This window comes from Pteropus alecto, unplaced genomic scaffold, assembly GCF_000325575.1.
Source record: "Pteropus alecto unplaced genomic scaffold, ASM32557v1 scaffold239, whole genome shotgun sequence".
NCBI lineage: Eukaryota > Metazoa > Chordata > Mammalia > Chiroptera > Pteropodidae > Pteropus > Pteropus alecto.
Genome location: NW_006494613.1, coordinates 15,911,490 through 15,938,065, shown reverse-complemented (window position 1 = coordinate 15,938,065; position 26,576 = coordinate 15,911,490). Strand labels below are relative to the sequence as shown.

Genomic DNA, 26,576 nt, shown 5'->3' with positions numbered 1-26,576 from the left:
GAGGGAAAAAAAATAGATTCCTACCTCATATTAAGAAACAAAAAACAATTGAGGTGGATTGTAGACCTAAATATGGGAGTTAAAAAATAAAGCTTCCAGAAAATAAAACAAGAGATTATCTGGCATATGGGAAGTTTTCTTAAACAGTAAACAAAAAAGCATGAATCATAAATGAAAATATAGATATAATAAATTACATAAAAAGTAGTAACTTATTTATAGTGATACGCTTCCAAAAAAAAAAAAAAAAAATCTAAGAGAGTTAAACGGCAAGGCACCAAGCTACAATACAGAAGATACTTGCACCACAATATCAAAAACTTAGAAAGTGCTGTTATTTTATCCTGTTTATAAGCTAAAAAGTTAGCCTGCTAGTTTCATGGTAAAAGACATGTTGGTAAAAGACATAAGACTCCTGAGCCAGAAATGATGGATACTTAATTACAACAATAATAGCAGCCAAGTCAAACAAGATTTGAATCTGTCCTGTTTACTACTGGCACCTGGAACATAATAGGCACTCAATAAATACTTAAGAAAGAATAAATGGTTAGAGGAGAACCATCACCCTCCTTGCCTCATGTTTCTACAAAGGAGGAGATTCCTCCCCTCCTACCCACAAGGCAGGGGTAAGCATAATGCTGAAGAGAACAATTTAAGAGTCTCTCCACCTATTTACTTGAGCCTCTGCGAACAAGAGGAAACCCAGCTAATGCAGTCAATGAGTGGCGTCTACTGTTATTATTTGACTAGCGGATGAAGCCAAAATGGATGAAGTTACTATTCACGAGCATCACAACCTCTCTTGTTCTCTTGGACTTCTCTGAGCTCTGGCACACCAGGTCCTATCCCTTCGTCCTCTTAATCATGTTTCCATGCAGAGGATATAAGAGGAGAGCTCTTATTTTCTGTCTAACAGGTGGCTGGATGAGATGATTGAGTTCTAAGACTTAGATGTGGGAATGGAATAAGAGGCTTGCACTTGAGACTCGGGTCCAAATCATGTTTTTCAATTTAGTTTCATCAGAGATGCCTGGTTGGGGTTTAGGGATGAGTTAACTCAATGGACTGAATTATCAAATCGCATTCTCATAAACCAGAGATATTACCCACTATTAAGCTTTTAATAATTTCAAGTAAGCAAGTAATCAATTGGCACAAAAGCAGCAGAGACATCTGACGTGACTTCCTAAATAAGTCTTGCTTCTAGCTCAGAATAGATGAGCTCTCTGAGCTAAGTTCACAGGTCACTTCACACGATGGGGACCATTTAGGTTGTTACATCTTCAACATATCTTAGGGAGTTGAATAGCTTATATGACATTCTCCAGAAAGTCATGCCTCATAAATCTATAGATTGTAGGTTGTATTTATCATAGGCAATCCTAACCAAGGACAGTCTCCTCAAAGCATGCCATTGGTAAGAATCCTCCTCTTAGCAAAATTCATTAGTCTATTTACCAATAAGGTCAGTTATCAACATGTTTAACTGGGTCACCTGCCTTCTTTCTTTCTGTGGGAGTGTTTCCTGGGAAATCAAAAGAGAAATGGATCACAGTCCAGCTGCTAGCTTCTTCCCTAAAAAGTCATCCAGTTCTTGCCCACCCAGATCAATAAAAAGCTGATGTTTTAATCTCCATTAAGATATGTTTTTGTTATCTTCTTTCTCCATTAATGAGATTCTATCATTAGAAAGAACAGTCTTTGATACTTCTAACTATCTGAATGAATGATTTAAAATGATGTAGCCATTTCATAAGTATGTTTTCAAAGATTATTTAATAATTAAAATGTTCATAATAAATTAAATGGAAAAAAGATATCAAAATCAGTATATCACTGATTTCCATCTTTGTAAATAATATATGCAATCAAAGGAAATAAGTCAATATGACAGTTTCTTTCGACAAATGGCTTATTTTCTTCTTTATGTTTCTTTGTATAATCCAAATGCTTTATGAGACTATAGTACCTTAATAATTAGGAGAAATTATTAGAAAAAAATATCTTCAGTTTAAATATTTATCTGTTGTTTATTTGGTAAGATACACCTTCATACATCCACACCACATTCTTAACCTCAGCTAAATTAAGTGTCTCTCCTCTTGTTCCCCATGCACCCTTTACTTCTATTATTATGTTCTTACCACATTTTATGATAATTTTTCTGAGGACCTTGAGAACAAAGATAATTTCCCATATATTTTAGGATCTGCAGTGCCTAGTAAAGTTCCTGATACAAAGCAGACACTTAATAAATGTTGAATAAATTAATAAATGGTGATAAAATCTTATTATCGAGATTGTATTTCATACTATCAATCTACATTTGAGATACAGTTTTATGATTGAAAATACAATAGCTACAAACGAGCTATGAATGTCTCCTCAATCTTTTACAATTTCATTTAATGTGGAATATTCTGATTTATAAACTCTTACTATAAAGAAGCATGTGTTTTGCCCAAATAACAGATTTTTAATCTCAAAACCTGGGACTCTTGCCGCCTAACTTAAAGAATAATGAAAATAAAAGAGGAGGAGGAAGAGAATTAGTAGTAGTAGCAAAAGTAGTAATAGCAGTATTAAGAGTGGTTTGCTTTTGTCTTCTGGAGTTCAAACATAAGACTAAGCATATGATGATAGTATGCAAAGTTAACTGAATTAGTTGAACTTTAAAAAGAATATATATACATAGCTGAAAGAGTGGTGGTAATATTCCATGGAATATTTCCATGGAGTGGTGGAAATAGAACTGTATGTCCAAAGATTATTTTTCCAACATGAACACATAATGTTTCGGTTACTATGTTGATGGATGACGAAGGCCCATGCTCCACAGCCACTAAGGTATCCCTTATCTCAGCTCAAAAGCATGACAGAGAGATAACTGGTGATTTTTCTTTAATGTTTATTTTTTAAATACGATTTTTACTGTCCAAAGTACCACTTTTTAAGGGTTGTTATATCGATGATTTATACAAATTTTCAAAATGTTACAAAATAATCTAAGTTTCCTTTTTCAATGAGTTCACAAATTGGATTTCACTTGTCAAGTGGTGAAAAAAGAAAACCAGAAGGGGTCAGCATTTTAAATGTGATGGATTTCCTTGGAGGAAATGGATGACATGATACATTACTGCAATAAGATACCTATATTTTTGTTATAAATCATACTTTTCAGTTTGTGCTTTCCCACATAACATCACATAAACTTCTCTTGCACAAACATCATGGCCACTTTCTAAAAAGACTACATACATAACATTTCTAGCATATCTTCCCACTGTTTTTTCTTAATATATTTAAGTAAAAACGAAGCAAGAGAATCTGATTATATAGTGTGTACATATATAGTATGTAACATAAATGACTGGTCTCAGAAATTATTTTGAGAAATGATAATAAAGGTATACTTTCAAATGGCACTCTATTAATAGAATTGGCTTATGTTCAATTACTCCTTATAGCCTCTCCCATATTCTCATCTTCTGAAAATGGTTTGGGAGACAGATGTGTGAGTGACTTGAATATACTTTTTATGTTCATGTTTTATAAAATTTAATAGAAGATTCTAATTTTTCCACTTCTGTATGATAAATCAGAGTCCTCAATAAGTGTACAATGAACTATGCTTTGAGATCTTTCTCCTGTCATCACTATGCCTTCCAGTGAGCTTTTCATGCTAAAAAAAATCAGGTTAGATTACTACTTTCATGATAACATATACTCTATATTCTATATGTACATTAATTTTTTAAAGAATTTTTAAAAGATTATATACCTATTATTATTCCATATCTAATAACATTACTCCTTTTTAAAAAATTAACATCGAGAAACTTCTATTAAATGAAGCATCCATTTTCATTTAAGTATCACAATCATAAAAACATGTACAAGATTACTATTTGGTTGTAGAATATTGAGTTGTAGAATATAGTGTTTTTAAAATCTATAATTCTGAACACTATGCAGGCTGCCGATTTAATGTAAATATGAATGATTTCTTGTAAGATCCGTGAATATAATGCCATAGAAGGCATAAAGTACTTTCGTGTATCATATCTGTCAGCAGACAAATGAAGGTAAAGGTCTAGTCTTCGACAAAATAGCACAATAAAAAAGTATTGTTTATTTGCCTCTAACTAATCTTTCCACTCCTTTTTTCTTTCTGAGTGCCATCTTCTGTCCACTATATCATGGTAGACAGTGTTTGTTTGCCTGCTTTCTAATTGTTCTTTGCAAATGCAAATAAGGAGCTACTATCAATCCTTTATACTTCTGACTCACATACATCAGTGTATTTACTCTATTGCATATGTTTGCATTTAAAACATTTAATTTCTCATGGTGGAAAAAAAGGATTGCCTTTTGTTAAAGGAAGATAATGCAATGACTGGGTGAGGAAGATCTAAACTTCTTTGTATGCGGTATAGTAACAGAGCTATCCGTGATGAGAAAATTACTATAGACTGTTTTTCTTCATTTTTTTTTTTTGGAGTCAGGAGATAACAGAGAGATTGCCACTGAAATTACCATTTTTTCTCCTTTATTTTTTAACCTCCAGATTTGTAGATGTTAGAGAATTAAGGAACCATTTTCTGTGCCTATAGCTTGGCTATCTGTTTTTTCTCCTTTATCACTATAATTACACAATCAAGGGACTCAGAGTTTCAGCTGCTTCAAGTGACTCCAAAACCTCTCATAGACCAGGCATTAGAGGCAGGGAATATAAATTATCTGCTCAAGTTAAAGAATGAGAGATTTCTGGTATGATGGTCTTTCCCAGTCATAAATGACTGAGATGTCAGTTTTATGCCCTGTCAATATGTTACTACAGTGATGTGGGGCTAAAGCCATTCCTATTGTGGAGTAAGAAAATGGGAGAGAGGTGTGGCCACTAAAGAAGAACCTTAGTTGTTAGGGCATAATAATATGCCTACCTAAGTTCTACATGAATGCATGATCTTCGTGGTGATTACTGAAATACTATATTATGATACGGGAGATGCATTAAATGGGGAAAAGAGCTAAACTAAAACTAAAACTATGCTTTGGTTATGTAAAAGAATACTAATCAAAATAAATTATGCAAATTGCTTTACATTTATGCCTAATTACCATTCAGCATAATAATGATCATGTTATTATTTTTGTCAGATTAACTTTGCTAGTAATTTAATTATAGATGTAAACTCTAAATACTCAGCCCTTGTAATTTAGTGTTCTTAAACAATTATTTACTGACCGCCTTCTACATGCCAGGAAACAAATTATATAATGGGAATAAAAACCATTTGACAACCCATGCTCCCACAGGGCTTATAGTCACGTTGAGGAGAGACAAGTATTGGGCAAATGTCAATCAGAGGAACTGACAATCAATATATTTTTTAATAAAGGTAAAAACATGACAAGAATATCAGTCTCAGTCCTAGGGAAGGTAAGGCTTCAATAAGGAGATATCGGAGCTGATTTCTGAGGAACCAGTAGAGTTTCCCAAGAGAAAGGGGAGGGTGATTAGAACTCTTAAGCAAAAGGAACAGGAAATGCAGTAGCCTCAGAAAGGAGACACTGAGTTTGATGAGCTGCTTAGTTGGAACACAATGCAAGAAGAGTCCTGAGACGATGAGGCTAGTGAAGTAAGAAGGAACCATATCCAAAGTGGATCTGAATATCATATTAATGCATTTGACATTTTATAGTAATGGGGAGAACTACTGCAGGATTTCAGAAAGGAAAATGACAAGATCAGATTTACATTTCAGATTAGATTTGGTTTTACTAGAGAGAGTGAAGAAGTAGAGCTCACACCTGGAGACGTACAGGGCCATTAGAAGCCAGTTGCAATAATTTAGATGACAGATGCTGGTGGCTTAGATTAGGCTATTAATGACGGAAATAATTGGATGGACTTGAGAAATATTTAACAGGTCCAACTGAAATGTCTTACTGATAGATTGGATATGAGATAGAGAAGTTGGAGATTAATTTCTGACTTAGGCAAATGCATGGTGGTACGTATGGTAATTATTAAGATATGGAAGAGAAGAAAAGAGGCATGTTGCTGGGTTTCTATTTGATTTTTTGTTTTATTAATGTTGGTTGGGTGGGAGCAAGAGAGCATTAGAAATTATGAGTTTATGGTAAATTGAGTTTCATGTGTCTGAGGGGCTTCCAAATGGAGATCTCTGATAGGTAACTGAATATATAGGTCTTAGACAAAGGAGGAAGATCTGAGCTTAGATCTATATTTGGGAGAAAGCATCTTATATCAGTTGAAGCCATCAAAGAAACAGAGAAAAGAGCTAACATCAGTAGCCTAAGGAAACCCAAAATTTATGGGATGAGCTGATTAAGAGCAAATTAAAAAAAATAAGTAAAAAGAAATCCAGGAAATCAAATATATGATCATAAAAATCAAGAGAAGAGGATATTTTAAGAAGAAACAAGAAGTCAACAACGTCAAACACAACAGAAAGTGCAGAGCTGGTATAGCCATTTTAGAAAACAATTCAGTTTATATATCAAAATGTTTGATCTTCAGTTCCACTTCTTGATATTTAAAGCAAGAAAATTTTTAGCATGTGTGTCCAATGAGACAAATTAAAGGATAATCCGTAAAAGTAAAAACTAATAATAATAATAATGTAATTACTTAAAAATAGAGAACTAAATAGAATATGATAGACTGACCCTATTGAATATTTCACAGAAGTTGAAGAAAACAAAGTAGATCTATAAGTAAAAAGACTTTAAGAAATATTAAATACGAAAAAAGCAAGTTTCAGAAAAATATATACATAATGACAGTTATTTTTTAATGTATCTCTCTATGTATATGTAGTTGTAAGAAAAACTATAGAAAACATTTGGGAGAGTATATCCAACCTTAAGTCCAACAGTTAACTCTGTGAACAAAGCTGGTATTTGGCTGGGTGTTTGGCCAAGGGGCCTTTTGCTTCATTTGTATTATCTGAATATATTACAATGAATTGAGACAAAGTAGCAGGAAAGCAGTACATAAAACACAGAAAGCTTGGTAATGAACAGGAAGAAAAAGTAAAAGGAGGATTTTTCACGAGAGAGAGAGGAAAAATAATATTCTTTATAATCCTGGTTGCTTACTCACAGCTTAAAGAAAAATATTAGAGGTCACAATGCTAATAAGCCATCAGAAGATTTAGCGTCTGTCTCAAGGTATATAAGGTCTAACAATAGCAAGGCCCAGAGAAGCAGTAATAATCAACTAAGAAGTCAGATCAGGAAAGTTTAGGTGAGAAAGAATATGCAGAGCTCATGCTATGCAATACTCCAAAGCTGATAACCAAAGAGAAGAGAAAGGTGATATGGAATTCTCAAAATATCTTAGGATTATAGTATATGAAAGGCTACACTGGAGGCATAAAAACAAATAGTCTAACTGCCTGATGAGAAATGTTTAGAATACTCTGGTAGGTACCACCAAGAATCACCATAATGAGCTGATATATCACCTGGTACAAGAACAAGACTATGTATTAGTACTGGCTGTAAAACTCAGGTAATAGCATATTTCATTGTTGTAAATCAATCAGAAGTAGGAAGTAAAGCAAGTTGTGAGCAGTGCATAGACCTGTCACTCATCCTCATTTCACATGTAAGAAGTAATGAGTGATAAGGCATCATTTAATTATATTTTAAATATTCCAGATAGTCTGTATTTATCATTAAACAATAGGATTACTTGGGAGGAGGGTATAAGCACAAATATTTTTTTGAAACCAGGACAAGATGTCCCAAAATGCCTTTGTTATGAAGGAAACCAAGTATCTCTCAGTGGTCATGTGCTTCTGGAAAATTCTTAGAGGGGAGATAAATGCTAACAATGAACTACCACTTTCTAGGAGGCTGACTCAACCAGAACAATGAGTCCATTATTTAAAAAAAAAAAAAAAATGCATCTTGGTCCCAAGCTTCTCTTACAGGGGAAACTGCTCAAATTCTGGTGAAAGAATAGGGTGATGAACCCTAAGCTTGAGATGGTCTTCATATAAACAACTAATTTTAAACCAGAGTAAAATCATCTGTGCCCTTTAAAAGACAATGCACAACAAAGCTGTATTTCACTGACTGGGCAGGGGCAGAGGGGACATTACAGCATGAGGACTGAAAAGAAAGAGGTTGAAAATTTTCTAGGCGCAGTCTCTGGAGGAATAATTACTGACACTTACACAGAAAACCCTCCATTTGGGGGCTTCCCTGTGTCATGTTTTGTTATGCCTATTTAAATTACATTAGAAACCAAAATAAACATTTCTATTAATAGCCCTTACCTTATGAGTTCTATTTGTAAAACAGGCAAATTCCTCCTTTGGCTTATCCTACAGGCTGCCTTCTGAGAATCAGAAGAGAACAACCAACTTCGATCATTTGAACATGGAGCATCAACTAACACCTAGAGAAAAAAGGGGCACATAATGCAAAAATGTGCTAAAAATATATTCTCAGATACAAAATATAGAGGGAAGCTATGTAAAACATAATAAAAAAAACAGCAAATAAAGACATTTCTTTTAAAACCAAAAATACATCATGGTAAGTACTTCTTTATAGCATTTCTTCACTAATACTTTTCAGAAAAATTTCCTGTGCACTTTCAGTGTTTGTTTTTTTTGGGAGAGGGGAGTGAAGGGGTAATGGGAGGACTAAAAGTCTAAAAATGTCTACTAATATTTCATATTTTTAACTATTATACAAAAACTTTTACAAAAGTTACTCATTTTAAAAAGACATTACTATTTTTCTGAATTCTTGGTATTTACCATTTCAATTCAGTTTACTGAAATGCTCTCTTTTTCTTCAACTGCTATACTCTTTTATATTAAAGCAATACAGTATACATTTGTGTACTGACCCAAATAATATCTGATTTTTTCCCAAGTATCTTTGAGGTACCTGGAAATAAAAAATATATATATTCTATAATCTCCAACTCCAGTGTTATCGCTTCCTTTGAACCATGCTGACCATCAAATAAAAAACACTTCCATGTTCACTTTATCATAATTTCCCAGGGTACTGAGAAATTGTATCAGGCTCTGTCTGGAAGAAGATGGAAAACAACAAAGAAACATAATAGTGGTATTATTGGGAGTCCATCAGTTTGTCACAATGTAATAAAAGTACCTTGTCAAACTTTTCAGGCTGGGCATCTCCCACTTCTCTGCCATCCAATTCGGACACTTTAATTACATTTACCAAAGGCTGTGGGATGAAAGATTCTAATGTCTGCCTCAGCCACCTCAATCTCAGACTATCGTATTCATTACAATGAAGATAACCTAAGAATAGAGAATTAAAACATTGTAAAATGAATGCAACGGAATTATTAAATTTCCACTTTTGATCAAATAAATTTCAAAAATAAATCAATTTATCATAATCATGCATAATTATGCTTTCCTTAAAAACCAAATAAATACACACGCACTATATAAAACATTAATAACCATGCTACGCAAACTCTCAGAAGCTCTTACCATTTATTCATTGTGAAAACCTTTAGAGAATTATGGATTCCTAAAGATATGCTACACAACCAATACCTCAGATGCAGTCCTTCTCTAAAGCTCTTAAGAATAAAATTTTATTACATATATAAAGATCCTTCCAGGACAGAATACCTTCATTTTAAATAAAAGAAGGAACACGGTATGTGGGAGGAAAGCCGGTAAAGTGCTGTTGGCTCTATGGTTAGAAAGAGATGGGCTCAAATTATAAGCCATGAGACTTCCGTGGGTAGTGTACAGAGTATGGCTATTCTAAACAAAGGGATGATTCACATCTGGGGCCGGACACAGCAGGATTGCACAAGAATTCATCATGCTACTCAAAACACATAGAACTCACTGTTTATTTCTAGAATTTTTCATTTAATATTGACCACGAAACCACGGAAAGTGAAACTACAGATAAGGGAAGACCACTTTATAGAAGGCACTTAGCAAATAGTTGTCTCCTTAATAAAACAGCTGTTTTAATTTTTTCTTTTTAAAAATATACTTATATATTTATATTTTATTTATTATATGATAAAAACTATACATAATTATATAAGACATAAACACAAGCATATTTTTTAAAAGTATATAGGAAAAACATCAAAAATTACTTGAAACTCATTGTCTTCAGATAACTGCCATTTAATATTTTGATAACCATACCATATCTTTACGCATATACCAGCTTATAAAATTTACATAAATAAAATTATATATTTGTAGGGTCATTTTTTTCACCTCATTCTTCATCTACCCCTTCTATCAACTCCTCCATCAAAATGAACCTATATTATCAACCCAATATATGTGTTTGTGTATATGTATGCATATATATATATATGATTATGTAATTATGTACATACTCAGGATTATATTTACACACTTCTCTGCCCCCTTACTTTCTATATATGCCAATACTTCAAAGAAAATACCACCAAGTCTATTGGTAGAGATATAATTTTTAAAGGCTTTTAAGTAGTGCATGGAATAGATGTGTCATCCTTTATTCAACCACTCCCGATTGTTGGGCATTCACATTGTTCTAATAACAACATTTAATAAACATCTTTATAAAAGCTGTCTTTTCATAATGTCCTTTTACTATGAGGGGACAGTACCAGAGGAATGAATAGCTGTAGGTAGGGGAATTTTTAGTTTTATTAAATACTACCATCTTTCACAGAAGGCCTTCCAACAGTCCACACAGGTGGTGGTAATTCAGGCTCAAGAAGATGAGACTCATACTGGGCAGGTCAAAGAGCTGCCCTGCCTTAAACGCTTCTCATGTCCCACAAGTGCTGACATTTCTTCTAACAACTTCACAGACAGAGCTTCCATGGTCCCCACGACAGACATGCTCAATTACAAGGATCTCTGCACTCAGGAAGGCCCAAATCATGGCATTCCCAACAGGTCTCTAGGGTTTATTTATTCTTTTTCCCAGTGATATCCATTGTACCAATCAGGGACATTTTTATCATAAGCAATGTTTCCTGGAAACATACTGATAATCTCTGTCAGGTACCAGGGAAAGAAAGAGAGAGAACTAAAAGTGAAATTCTAATTTAGAGGGGGGAAATTTTTTTGTAAACTCTTTGCTCAGATACATAAATTTATGTACAAATATGTGTGTATACATCTATGTATCTATCTATATCTATACAGGTAGTTTTTTTCCGATTTGTCACTCCACTGTTAAAAACGTTTAATGACTTCCTATCATCCATTAAATAAAGTTCAAGTGTCTCTATCACTGCTTACCAGAATACTAAGAGCCTCAAGGAAAATAACCATGTCTTAATTATCCTGCAATCCATTTCTCCTTTTTTGGTTTAAATAGTTTACATTCTATTTCTATTCTTTTAGTAGTAACCCTAAAGGTTTTAACATGGATACGCAAAAGAATAATCTAAATTGAGTCAATCTTCACCATTTTCCCTAAAAGATACAAGAATCTTATAATCTGCCCAGCTTAGATGCTATTGTTATCATATATTTGGGTTTTATTTGGGCTTATATTTTTTAACTGCACAAAACATTACTGTCATTGTCTTCTACAGTCAATGATTATTAGATTTTTCTATATATATCCCACTTTCTTTTCATTTCTCTTTTATCTTCTATCTTCCAACTAGGGCGGCTTTCCTTTTTCCCAAAGCGCATCCTTCAGAATTGCTGGTGACAAACTCTTATACTCTCTCAAAAAAATGTCCATTTCACTTTTGTTCTTCTGAGATATTTAGGTGAATATATTTCAAGATTCACGGCCATCTTTTCTTAGCACATTGAAAACATTATTCCTCTGAATGCTGGTTTCCATTGTTACTCTCAAAGTTTAACCCTCAGTCCAACTGTCGATTCTTTGATGGTAGACTGTCTTCTCTGGCTCCTTTTAAGATCTTCTCTTTATTTTCAGTGTTCTGCAACTTCAGTATAATGGTGTATGTTGGCTTAGTTGTGGTTCCAAAATTTCAGAGAGTATTTCCAATCCTTCCTCCCACTGAAGTTGAAGATTTTCCTTTCAGTCCTTGGAGAGGACAATTTCTTCCTAGTTTACCTTACATGGAGGGAATAGCACTACAGAGTCTCAGCTTTATTTAACTTAGTCTCCTAGTAGATGTTCTACCTAGCCAGGCTCTGGCTTTATCTTCTATTCTCACATTTTCATGAAGTAATGAAAATCAACATGCAAGTTTTTCAGGTTAAGCAAATGTGCTCAAGTCAAAAGCCGACTTCAACGCTCAATTTACCTTCTAGGTTCAAACTGTCTATTAGATTTTGGCCACTGGGATTTATTCATTTAAAAATATTTTGTTTTTCATTAATATTCTATCCTACATTTTTTGTTTTCAGCAAGAGGGTTGGTTAGGATATCCAGTCTACCACAGAAAACAGAAGTCTTAGTCATTTCTATGTCCCTCATAGCTCTGTATCTACCATCCAATGCCTTGCTCATAGTATGTGCTCACTAAATGTGACTGACTTGATTCGCAACATGCCATTATGATAAAGAATACTTAAACTGCTACAACTGAAAATCAGGCAGCTTTTCATTAAATTATAACTTTAGTTATAAAAAATTAGTAAAGATTCTCAATTCAGCATAAAATATCCCCCAGTTGAAATAGAGCTTTATGATATATTGCTGTTTTACTTAGATGTCGATTTTATTTGAAATAGTCTCAGGTTAGTTAAACTTTTTAAAATATGTACTATAAGGCATCAAAATCCAAGTTTCATATAGATACTGAGACTTACTACATTGAGACAGAATGAATTTCATGCTTAGATTGTCAAAAATAAATGAAATTTTGATATTTTTTCATCTTAGTAGGAAATGGGGTGAATTTATCAAATTCCTGAAAAAAATCATCTGTACATGACAGCCTTTGGCCCATGGAAAGGAACCAAAATTAGAAGTTCCATTCATTCATTTATATTGGTAGATCTAACTTAGGAAAAAAAAAAAAAAAAAAAAAACAATCCTACTTGCCTTAGTTCTGCTAATTATTTCTTAGAGCCATAAGCCATAATGATTGGTTTACATGTCCTTCTCAATGGAAAAATTGGAATAACGATACTGTCCACATACTAAAAGTGCTGTAAAGGCTAATGGTAATATTCTTTGAGCTAGCTGGAAACAATGTAACAAATTCATAACAAAAACAAAATGGTAACAATGAATTTGATAAAACATGGTAGACAATAAATTAAAATACACTTGAGAGTATAACCACTTTAAGGTTCCAGTTTATGAAGCCCCGGTTATGGACTGGACACCATGCTAGTTGCTATCGACACAAAGATAAGCCTTAAGAAGCCGTATAATGGAGGACATTGGACAAGGCAGCAGTTGAGTTATACTGGGGGAATGTAGAACAGAATTAAGAGCTAATATATTAGTGGAAAATTTAAGTTCATATCCCAGCTCTGCCACTCATCCAGGGCAATTTTTTTAAACTTCCCTTTGCCTCAGGTTCAAATAATGGGTTTGAGTTCAATGAGAGTATGTACACCAATGACAGTCACACTGTGTTCTTCAGAGCCCTAGGACTTCGGAAAGATGTTCATAAGGAGACACAACCCAAGGTGCTGGAAGCAGACTACTAAAAATATTTGAAAACAACAGGTGCATGCAATGTAATTAATATAGTCCTTGGTATGTACCAAGTGTTCCAAAATGGTTATTATTTTTATTATTACCACAAAGGAAGGCTTTACCACAGGGAATGCTTTCCAGGAAAGTTGCTGAGTGAAAACCTAAAGAATGGAAAGTAGAGGAGAAGAAAAATGGTACCTATATTATGCAAAAAGGGCCTGGAGGTCTGAGGGAACTGGAAAGAGGGCAGAAGCAATTCAGTAAAGAAAGGAGTCTTTCTAATCTTCTCTGCCACCAAAGACTAACTTGATGTCAAAAAGTTATCACTGCCAGTAAGGAGAATTTCATGCCTAGAGGAATACAGCTCTCAGCAAGAAAGTTAATCAAGCCACTCCACTAAGCTAGGTCATTCTTAGTATATTAATGTTTTCCTACTTAGAATCTAAATTGTTTGCTCTTTTTCCATCAAGACCAGGGCATGTCAAAGGCTGGATTGACAAGAAAGCATAAACTAACAAAACACAATGGACAGTCCATCACTGTGCTAACAGGTGGGAGCAACTGGACCAAAAAGAGAAGTAGAATAATTTTTTAAATCATCCTGAAACATGAGCTTTTTAATCATTTAAAGCTGTGAGCCTCTTGGCCCAGAATAAAGGCCAATAGTGATCTAACAAAATTCGGTGTATAAATGCACATTTAGTGTAGCCATCGTTTTAAGCTTTGCTTATAAAAGCTTTGATTAGCATTGCTTCTGCATTCCAAATTCAAGCACTGTAGCTAATCTAATTTGGGCTCTGAGCATCAGCATGAAGACATCTGTACTTCTTAGTAAACCATTATCATTAGTCCCACTTAGATGAAAAGCTACTTTACTTGGAACGCTGCCTGTAGTTCATTGCCCTTGATGTAAGAACAAGAAGATTCTTCCCACTTCAAACTCCTAAAACATATCAGTTTTCCTTTGGATTCTGAATCAAATAATCTTCCTTATAACAAATGTGCAAAATATTTATAGCCTACTAATAAGAATAATTCAGGATTAAAATGCCCTCTCTTCAAAATGGTACCCAAAATTGGCATTTCTCTTCTATCTTTTAAAATACTAAGAATTCTATTTTCAAATTTGATATAAAAATCAAAATAAGAATACTGTCAAAGAATACGAAAAGAATGAAAGTAAAGATAAATATTCCTTAGGACATGATTCCATAAAACTTCAGCTCAAATTATAAAAATAAAATAACTTTATAAAATAATCTCTTTTGTTGTGATTTCTCACATGAAAAATACAGCAAGTTTGAATAACAGAGTTTAAACACAATTCTGAAACACACGGAATGTTTTTCCCCTAAATATATAGTAAACTGATATATTTATAACAATGCCTAGTATAACTGGATTCACAGTTCTCATAAAAATTTTTTGTAATCTTTTTCAACAGGAAATACTCTCAAATGGAGATATAAATTAGGAGCCTTCAAATTGGGATATGCACACCCTGGGGATATAGAACAACTTCCTAAGGAAAATGAGGGCTTGGACAGTTTCAAAAGAATCAATTTTCAGATCAACTTCCTAGAGTTGGGCACCTTTCACAATGGCCCTTCACCAATGTTACGAATGAGGAGTAAGCTTCCCACCAATCCAGAATCATATTTACAAATTGTGCCAGGGTGTAGAAACCTCCAGTGCACAAAGTTCAACACATTGGTGCCTTGAATGAGTCTAACAACCGGGCAACAGACAGAACTTATTGTAACTGAGATGGTTCTGATCCTTTGCCTTCAGCAAAATCAAAAACCACTGATTAGAGAATGCTCACCTAATCACTGAAATAAGGCCTGACAAAGAAACCTGTGATTTGGGGTTATAACTCAGAAGTTTAAGGAACTAGTGAAATTATTATTAACATAAGTTAATAGTAATACTATTAACGTAAGTTCCATTTCCATTTACCTATGTGAACAACAGCAAAATCAAACAAACAAAAATCAGAGAGAATTGATGCTGAACACTACCACATCTAACCTTAATTTATATTCATTCAGGGAAATATGACCTAATTAAAAAAAAAAAAAAAAAAAGCCAGACAGCCTCATTAAGAAAATAATTTAAGATGAATATTGACCACTTATTTTTAACAAAAATTTATGAAAATGTACATTACATACATTTCATCATTTTTATACTAATAATAATGGTAATGACACATCACTTTAAAGGAACTTTTAAAATCTTTTATTGTCCAGTACTATAGTCACTTGCCACATGTGGCTATGAGTACTTTAAGTATGGCTAGTTAAAAGTGAAATGTGCTGTGGTGTAAAATATAATTTTGAAGACTTTGTAAGAAAATGAGAACGTAAAATATCTCAATAATTTTTATTTTGATTACATGTCGAAATAATATTTTGGATGTATTGTGTTATAATGCATTACTAAAATTAATTTCATCTGTTTCTTTCTAACTTTTTCATGAGATGGAAGGAATCAGTGTTTTGCCACCCTAAAACTGCCGTTTGGTATATTGATTTTAAGCTGGTTATTAAGAAACAAAAGACTCAGAAAGAATGTTTGATCCTCCCCCTTTCCTATCCAAAGATTCAGACAGAAGGGCTCCAGGAAAGAAATTTAGCATACTCACCTTAGCCAAATTTGAATTAAGTATGGTAGATAAGGCTCCAACAGAGGCCTGTTAACTAGATCACCCCTTGTGTCCTATTGTTTCCGGGTTGCCAAGCAAGAATTTGCAGGCCATGTGTGTCTGATCTTCCTCAATTATCAGTAAATTGCCTATTTCCTTTGCAATCTCAGATCCCTGCCCGCTTTCTCCTCTGTCCATTATGACACATAAACCTCAACTGCCCAACACCTTTTGAGGTCTCTAATCTTATGACACCCGCTGGTCATTTTTCTCCTGTTAATCTGTCCCTGTTAATTTGATTATTAGCCAGGAAAAAAAAAAAGGGTTGTTTTTTGTTGTTTTTTTAGCTCCCACAGAAACTATACAAAAATTTAAAATTATATATAAAATTCACATTATATTTCTGTTGGACAGAACTACCTTAGAACCTTATGGTCTGATGATACAAAAAGTGATTGATTTTAAATGTATATGTTTCTGTTGCATGGAAGTATGACAAGGATATCAATATGACTCATAAGTATAAAAATAATAAAATTTAAAAATCTTTGTCACTGGCTTAACAGAATTTGTATCATCCGACAGATTTTCATTACCAAAATGTAGTTTTGTTCCCAATTACCTGGTAAAACTACCTGGAAGAAAAATGTTACGTTGATTTCCTCAGCTATAATTTCCATTCTCTCTGTACTGCCCTTGTTTTCAGGCTTTCGAAGTCGACAAACTCAATCTTGTATTTCTCCCCATATACTTTAAAAGTATTTTATAACAAAGAGACATTTAAAAGTGGTCAATTACTGAATGAAAAGGACACTACCTGGATAAGCACACTGCAGCATAGCTACCGATTTGCCTCCAGGAGCAGCACACAAATCCAGAACCTTCTCTCCATCTCTTAATTCCAGAGCCAGTACTGGGATAAGAGAGGCAGCATTCAGGAGGTAGTATTTTTTTAGGTTTCCAATCTGGTGTCTTTCTGAAGGCATCCTGCTGGGAATTCTGCTAAGGTAACACTTCATTGATTTAGGATAATAGGGTAAAGATTCTTAGTGTGTGGTAGCCCTTCAAATGTAAATCCTTTTCCAGTTCAAAAGGGTAATTGAATCGGTTAAAAAGGATAGCATGTTGCCAGCATGATGGAGATGTTAGTATATCCCTAGAAATAGAAAAACAAAGGAACATTATTATATACATCAACACACTTTTATATTACTGAGTGAGTGTAGTTCTAGTTTTACACTTTACTCAACTGATATTCAGAGCCAGAATCAGTATTACTGACTTTTCCTTTCACCTCAGGCTCTTCATATGACTCAACCCAGCACTTGTGATCCTGTCTGTATTTAAATCTTTGATAGTTTGTTCATCATGGATTGTTTTCTTTTGTATCAATTCTGGCCATTAAAATATAACATGTCTCGATTACCAAGTTTTAGGTGCCCCTTGAATTCTGCACCATTGAATAATGCCATATTTGCTTCAGCCTAGTCCCTCCCTGCAGAATATCTTGCCAAAAAATACATGGCCTGCCTTTACATACCTCTAAATCCATGAAAACAGATTTTAGTCTATCACTCTTTGCAGAAGGAAGTGTTTTTATTAGAGACAAAATTTAAAACCTGAGACTAATATTAGAAGGAAAAGTACTGTCATTAAAGGATGTTTAAATTAGGGGGTGTTAAAGATTTCCTTATGAATATAAAGGTATGGAAAGCTAACCAGAGTGAACTCTACAATAACAGAGTTAATGAGGCGATCAGTGGCTCAGATGATACATAAGGGCAGTTTAAAAATCACTTATGGATGGATGGTGTAGGCTCTCCCTCCTCCTTCCCCAGCAGATTTACCTACCTCAATTTTTATTCAGTCCGACAGTTGAATCTTTTGACAATCACAGGATTACATCAACTGACAGATGATACAGCAGGAAATATTTATTTACGAGCTGACCTTTCCAGCCAAGATATTTGGGAGCCTCATTAACCATGGTCAATTAAGTAAATTCCAGCTGCTACTCACCCGAGTTGCCTATGTGAGGAATGGCTGGATTGAAATATAACACCTGTGACTAGAATATGCCATGTGAATTTCAATCAGGAACTAATACGTAAAACTACTTTCTCCTTTCACTGTCTCTAACTATGATGATGCATCATGAGCCCAGTGTATCTGTTGCAGCCATTCTGGAAGATGACAACCTTCCTTTAAAAATGCGCTTCACAAACTTTAGCGTGCATCAAGCAACTGTAAAAGGCTGCTGGGTCTTAATAACCCTGGAGTTTCTGATTTAGTAGCTCTGAGGCAAGGCCTGAAACTAGCAAGTCTTCACATGATACGGATAATTGCTGTTCCCCAGGACCACACTTTGGGAACCACGACATTAAAATGAACCCTAAAGGGAAATCTGTGAATACCACTGTTGTAAATCTTAATTATCAGTCCACTCTAATCTTACCCTCTAAACCAGCATTTTGAGTCATGTAGTAACAGAAATAATGGTCAGAAATGTAATTAACACAAACTGGAGTGGCTTGGCTTACATCATGTGTCCACCTCTTAATGAAGGACAGGGCATTTTCAATGGGTTAATATCTGACAGGGCAAACCTCCATTCTTTTTTTTTTTTCCTTTGGAATTTCCAAAGCCATTTTAGAATGTTCTTTCAGATAAAATTTAGAATTAGTTGGTCAATTAATTATAAAATATTTGTGTAGGTAGATAGTAACTTTGACTACGATTATAGTAAATACATCAAATTTGTGGAGAATTAACATCTTTATTGCCTACAGTCTTTCCAACCCTGACTCCTCCATTTGCTCACATTTTCTTCCAGATCTTTTAGTATAGGTTATTAATCTTGCATATTTCTTTTTAACCTTATTGTATAAAAGGATTATTAGTTTAGGAACAGTTCCAATTTTTGTATATTATCCAATATCTTGAAGGATGAGGAGGAGTTAGCCATAGGATGCAATGAGAAAGGAAGTTCCAGGGGGAAGGCAACAGCATGCATACAGGAACAGAGGTATGAATAAGGGCAGTACATTCAGAGAATTAAAAGTAGTCTGGTGTGGCTTGTGGCAGATACTTACACGGGTCATTGTAATACGACAAACTTTTTAAATCTTATCTTGTAAGTGTTGGGAAATCATTGAAAGTACTCTAGGTGGGGAGAGCCTAATTAGATTTAAAAACAAGTACGTATGGCAGAATGAGGCAAAAATCTTCCAAAATTACTCTTGAACAAGATTAAAATAAGGCCTTGTTTAGAACAAATAACTTTTCTGATCACTCCTTATACTCAGCCCTACCGAACTTCTTGAATCTCCTGGACCAATTTTCTTTAGGCTTTACCAGGCTCACCATAAACTGCTCCCCCTGCCTAAAATGACCTTTCTTCTCTAACTCACCCGTAGCCTGGCTGACTCTTCCACTCTCCACTCAAGGGGCAGTTTAGGCTTTATCTCCCCAGAGAAGCCTTTCTACCTACCACCCAATCCACCCACCATAATAATAATAAAAATTACTGATCAGATATTTACAATGTGCATTTCGCATGCTTACCTCATTTAACCACAACAACCATGAGGGGCTGTTCTTACTCCATTTCAGAGGTAGGTAACTGAAGCTTTCAGATTTGGCAACTTACCCAAGGGCACATCACTATGAAGCTTAAGTATCTGATTAAAAATCCCACTGGTTTTAACGTCTAACAGGAGTATGAGACTCTGGTACTGGAACACTAAAGGTATACAAAAGAAAGGAGCAAAGAACTTACACCCCAACCCTCACCTAGTGCCAGTGGCCCTGGCCTTCCTCTACTGTCTCTATCTATGGCTCTAACCATAGCAAATAGCTTCACACAGTCTGCCCTGAGGACCAGTTGCAACAAGGCCAACTCAATGAAGGGACTGCAAAGGCTTCCTGGGCTTGTGCTTCCTGGCCCTGAGAAAGCAAAGTGGTATATTAATGTGGGTCTCAGCTTCCCCAGCACCCACCTGTTGGTGATCTACCCTCTCCCGAACACACACACACACACACACACTCCAGTGCTTTCACAGGTGGGACGACAACCTGGGGCTGGCAGGCCAGTGGCTACTCAAGTCCAAAGCTCTGAGTAGCCCAGGAGAGAGCAGAGCAACTGTACCTTAGAAGACTCATGAAGACACTGGCCAGGCACCACATTCCAGGCCTCCTCCCAAGATTCATGAGGAGGAGTCTGAAACTGCTCCACTTAGTAGTCTCCAAAGCTGGAAGTACACCAGAAGCCAGAACTGGGACCCAAAAGGTCAGCAATCTGCAAATTTTTTGCTAGTATATCCATTGATGTCATTTTGGAAAAAAAAAAAAAAAACCACTATGCGCCCTCTGGGACATTCTTAGTTGACATCAAAATCTCCACCATGTTTCAGAATGTGATTTCCAGCATACTATCAAAATTGACATTTTAAAATACAAATTATACCACTTTTTCAAATGTATCCAGTGAAATCTAAATACCAGAGTGATTTTGAAAGTCATCATTGTACATTTATAAAATGATGGACTATCCTTGAACCGGAGGGAATGTTACAATGTTTCTTTTTTATTTACATCCTATTTCCCATGTAACTTTATCCTAATAGATTACTATGCTTGAAATTTTTATTACCTTATTATATTTCTCTGCAACATACACACACACAGTGTATATACTAAATTTGCTTTCACTGTGCCCGTAAATCTATAAACATTAAAATGGTAACTTCTGAATTCAGTTATCAATAAAATTATTAGTACAAATTGATCAAAACAACTTATTATAGACTTCATAAATATAAAAAGGGAAAACTGATAGAAAATGGATCTCTTAAAGAAATCAGTGTTCTTTTTCTTTAATTTTTTTTTTTTTAATTCAGGGATGAATATTACCTAGAGCTATAATGAACCAGGGTTTAACATCAATATTACTCTTATACTGTTTTTATAAGTGTTGAGAAAAGCCTTCACTTAAATAAGTGGATGACAGTTAAAATATATTTTGTTATAGCAATGTCTCCCTTTTGTTAAAGTTCTGAGTTATAAAAAACAAGGAAAAAGAAAGAAAAAAAGAGTCTGTTATATTCTCAAATAGCTTAATGACCTATCTTCAAAAATATTTTAAATGACCTGTTAGCTGAAAACTCAGTTGGAGCTCCTTTGTTTTTTTTGAAAGCAACAAAATTCTCTAACCTGTCAAAAAATTTGTCATTTATTTTCTTAACCCTTAAAATAACATTCCAACAGTCTCAGGCACGTAGAGGTTTTGACACCTGAGGGAATGCAGTGTGGAAGAGTCAGGATGGCAAAAATGTGCCCTTCTTTCTAAAGTGGGAGAGACAATTTATAAGGGTAGATTGGGAAAAAATAAGTACCCCCTGAGGCACAAAGGAAAGCCCAGTAATTTACTGCAGGAGCATATATGGAAGTTGAGGATCTAGAATTTATTTTCTGTAATTTGCCTGTGCCTACATATCCCTTGAAAAACTGCATGTTTTATTTGGACATTATTTAATTATATGATTTGTATTCAATTTTTCTGTGACTTTATTCTTTTCTCTTAGTATTATAATCTCCATTCTACATCCCTGTATAATGTGCAAGATATTGCTAAACACAACCGGTATAACTCTGTAGATTACAAAACCAATTAATTTTCATAGCTAAAAAAAAAAAAAAAGAAAATCTTTTTATTGCTATAATTATCCACCAGAGGGCGCTCATTCAATCATTTTTAAAGTCTGGTTTAGAAATGAAGAATCAATCAATTCACGAAAGTGCACCAAAGTAAGTTTTTTGAGCCTTTTTGTTTATTCTTTGAAGAGTCTAATGATAAGCTAATTGCCTCCTATTGTTTCTTGGCATTGTTTCCTTGATGCCTCTCGTAGAAAGGCAATCTAGGTCCCTATCTGCTATCCACAGTATCTGAGTAAGTCGTCACCAGTGAGTTTGTTTCTGGTGGAAACGACTAAAGGCTAAAAACACTGCCCACAGAAGTCCCTTACATAAGGAGATGTGTGCTTACACTCCCAAGGCTGGGACCACAGAAATTTCATGACAGCACACTTGATAGAGGAAAAGGCACTGACTTCCAAGTTATAAGTGTGGATGGGCTAAAAGGGGCTATAGTGACTACTTCACAGGGATTTGCACAGATTAAGGTTGAAAATGTGTGTAAAGCCAACGCAAGGGAAATAGAAATCTAGCTACCAGTTCATTTCTGTTTTCCCCAACTACCTCACTCCAACCTGCTTCACAGATTTTTATAATGCAATCTGATTATATATTTCCCCCTTTATATGTGAACTATGTGAACTCTACATTAGTGAGGACAGTGTCCAAATAAAAAAAAATTACAGACAGACCACACTTAACAGTTCATAAAGATTTCCAATTAATCTTCCCCTCGTATTTGAAGGCAGAATATATATAATCCATCTCTGCATCCCCAGTGCTTAGCACAATGCCAGGTATAAAAACACTGCCTAAATTTTCAACAGGTAGATGACCTGCCCAAATCTTAAGGTATTGGCTCTTCAAGATCCTCCATCAGGGAAGAGACAAGCAAGTTACTAAATTATCAGAAGTGACGGTGGTCTTGGAGATTCCCTGGTGACGATTTACTCAGATACAATCTTAAAACAATTACAACATCTGTATCAACAAAATGCAATGGAAACACGAAGGACAGAACTAATTTTGCCAAGGGTATATGGGACAACCTGACGGAGAATTGGTTAATGAGAGTAACAGTAATAAAAACAGTGCTAACACATTATGAGGGCTTACTGTGTCAAACACTATTCTAAGCCCTTTGTGTATATATATATATATAAATTCATTTTATCTTCCCAAATAATTATATGAAATACATACTATGTTTCTTATTTTACAGATAAGGATAGTGAGGCACAGAGATGTTAAGTAACTTACCTCGGTTATATGCTATAAGATGTAGAGGTGAAATTTGAACCCATATTTAACCACACCCCTGTACAGAGAAAGAAGAGTCATTCCTGGCAGAGGGAACAGCATCTCCAGTCCCAAAAGGATGAAGGAGCTTGTCTAGTCATGATATCTAGTCCAAATATAATACTGCAGATAGCAGCGGAGTTAAGGGAGTGTTTACTCTAGTGACACAATGGAATATAGTGGCATTAAGCAGCAGACTGACACTGCGGATTGAACACACTCCCATGGCTCTTCCAAATATAACATGAGTATCTTGGGCAGGTTACTTAACCTCTGTATGTCTCATCTTTCCTATCTGTAAAATAGAAATAATAACTACCCCAGAGGGTTAAACAGAGGATTATGTTACTATTTGTAAAGTGATTGGGACACTGTTTGGCATTTAGTGCCATAAAAGTGGTTGCTAAAATAAGCAAACACATACTAAAGGTGGGAGACTATGGAACAAGGCTATTGCAATATGCCAGGTAAGACATGATGAAGGCCTAATTAGTGAAGATAAAAAGGAGATCCAAATTAAGAAGTTTCTCAGGTACAACGAAAGCATTTGATGGGCATTTAGATCTTGATGGGGGCAGGGTGATGGTGTGTGGTAGCCCGTAGTTAGGGAATCTCCAAGACCACCCTCACTTCTGATACCAACTATAAGTCTGGAGTCCCCAAAACCAATCTCAGGTTTGGTTATTAGCTATCAGGATACAGAGAACTCAGTGTTATACTCATGGTTATGGTTTATAACAGCAAAATGATACAGATTAAAATCAGTCAATGTGAGAGATGTATGGTGCACAGCACAGGAAAGGTCACAGCATGAAGCTTCAAGGACAAGGACAAAAGTTATTCTTCTGGACAAGAATAACTTTTTCCTGCAACAATGTGTGACAATATACACAGGAGTACTGCCAACCACAGAGGCTCACTAGAGCCTTGGTGTCTACATTTTATTGGGGCTGTCACACAAACATGACCGACAGCCCATTTGGCTGATCTTCAGACTCTGGCCCCTCTAGAGGATGGAGGTCAAAGGCCAGAGGCCAATCTAATATCATGGCCTATAGCCCTCAACCATAAATCATATTGTTAGATTTTTCCCATGTGGCCCAAGCGCCCAGGTAAACAAAGACACTCTTAGGCAGGACATGCCAAGGGCTTAGAGATTACCTCCAAAAGCTAAGGGCAAATGTCAGACCTGTTTTTGATTAACATTCATTCTTTACTACACAGGTTATGAAGGTGTGGAGAAGGAAGGAAATTAGATTGATGGGGATGCCTTAAATTGAGATAAAGTATGCAAGTAGCAAAGGATATCATAGGTTTGGAATGAAAAAATAATAATATGCTTTTGTGTTTGCCTGGTATGAAACTAAGTGAAGTTACTACCAGAAAACACTTAGAAGTATGGAACTGAAACTTGAGAAGGACTGCAGAGCTTGAGATGACAGCACATTGAGAGAAGATTAAAGTCATGCCATAAATGGGCTCACCTGGAGGAGAACATGTCAGCAACAAGTAGAGCAAAAATTGAACCAGTGTAAATTCCAACTTTAGGGCTGCTCAGAGGGTGACTTGGCAAGAAAGGTTATTACAAAAAAATTAAATTAAATTAAATGAAAATATTGAGTTAATTACTTTCTAGGTAAGACGAAAATGCATTTGTCTTTCCCTGGAAATAAACTCTGCGAAACTGAATTGCAAACACAATATTATGTCTTGTAAATAAACAGTTAAAAAACAAAAATGTTTCTGTTCTTATTTCCCTATGCCATCTTCCATGCTAAGACTACTTTCTAAGCTGAGAAATCCTTTATTTTGCCTATGGCAAATTTAGCACATATTTATGCAAAACTTAAACTACCATGAAAATCCAACAAAAAGGTAGATGAAGCAGAAGCACAGCTAATTAAATGGATTTGAGGTTCACTGCTCATTTTGTTTAGGGTCAAATACTAATTTATAAATCTGTCTGAGCACATTCCATACAAAAACTCATTACAGGGTATGGGTAGCCAGATTACTACAAAGTCTGAAGACAATATACTTCTTGAAATCTATTTTTTTAAAATCACCCATGTATGCCTAATTACATCACAGGTATGAGAGGCATATAGAATAAGGGTGAGCAGTGGAAGTTCTTGAACCAGAGAGCCTGGGCACAAATCCCGGCTCTGTTACTTACTAGATGAGTGAACTTGGGAAAGTTACTTTAACTCTGCATTTTCCTCAGGTGAAAAATGAGAAACAAACCTCATAAGTTTACTCTGAAGATCACATGGCACATAATAAGCACGCAGTAGGTATTTGGTTTTTTGGATATTTTATTTGGATACTTTTGCATACTAAATTTATTGCGCACGTCACTATTCACTGTTTATCCTGTCTTCTCTATGATAGAAGACACAATTTTAAAATCTAGTTTTGAAATAAAAACAACTATAAACATTTCGTATTACAAGTTAATAAGTATTTACAAGTCACTAAAACAGCTTAATTTTGTCTAAAATTATCTCAAACACTTCAGACTTTGAGTCAAGACAATGTTTTTTTTTTTAAATGCTTAAAACTGTCCTTAGTAAAGAAATTCTTATTGAGTTGAACCAAGAAGACATAAGTTAGACAATTATCGACCAAGTTCCAGCTGTTGTCTATAAACATGTAACTTTTTTCCCCTGAGCAAAATGTACTGGAGTTTCGCCCCTAACTTCATAAGCAGTGCATGCTCTTCCCTCAGCCTAAAATGACTGGTTCCTTTTGCCAAGGTAACTCCTATTAGTCACCAATACATGTCTTCTCCTCCAGCCTTTGCTGGCACCGTCAGGCTTTGTTAGTAAGACCGGGTACTCCTGCTTATATTTTACCAGGGTACTTATGGAATTGGAAGTGTATATAGTTTTAACCAGGCTCCTCCTCCCCCATGGACACCAGACTGAAAACAAACTGAAAGTGGGGACTGTCTTGCTCTTTGAATTCCACAGGGCACCATGTTCTATGTCAGAACTTAATATAGAGAAATATTCTGATGAAAGGCAAAACTTTCTCAACATACAAATCAAACATCTCACTTCTATGGATTAAATGTTTATTTGTTTTCTGTAATACATTTAAAGAATTTTTGTGTTCAAAACAGATAGCCACAGACACAGGGAAGAAATATAATTACCAATAATGTAACTTTAGCTGAGAAAGCAGCACTGGCTTTAAAGATTTATTGTATTATCTTCTGAATTTCAGAAACTAGTCAAATATTCTCAAAAGTTTTAAGATTTTTGTTACAGTATAATTAATTTTGTCAAAATGG

The 26,576-nt window shown here is 35.0% G+C and overlaps 1 protein-coding gene across 1 annotated transcript in view; it reads right to left on the bottom strand.

Moving 5' to 3' along the window:
- The window catches only part of NSUN3 (NOP2/Sun RNA methyltransferase family member 3), a 45,732-nt gene that overhangs the window by 17,727 nt on the left and 1,429 nt on the right, over positions 1-26,576 (bottom strand). The window contains 4 exon segments of the mRNA XM_006926253.3: positions 8,319-8,440; positions 9,172-9,326; positions 17,109-17,335; positions 17,337-17,447. Coding sequence (XP_006926315.2) covers positions 8,319-8,440; positions 9,172-9,326; positions 17,109-17,335; positions 17,337-17,447 — 615 coding nt within the window.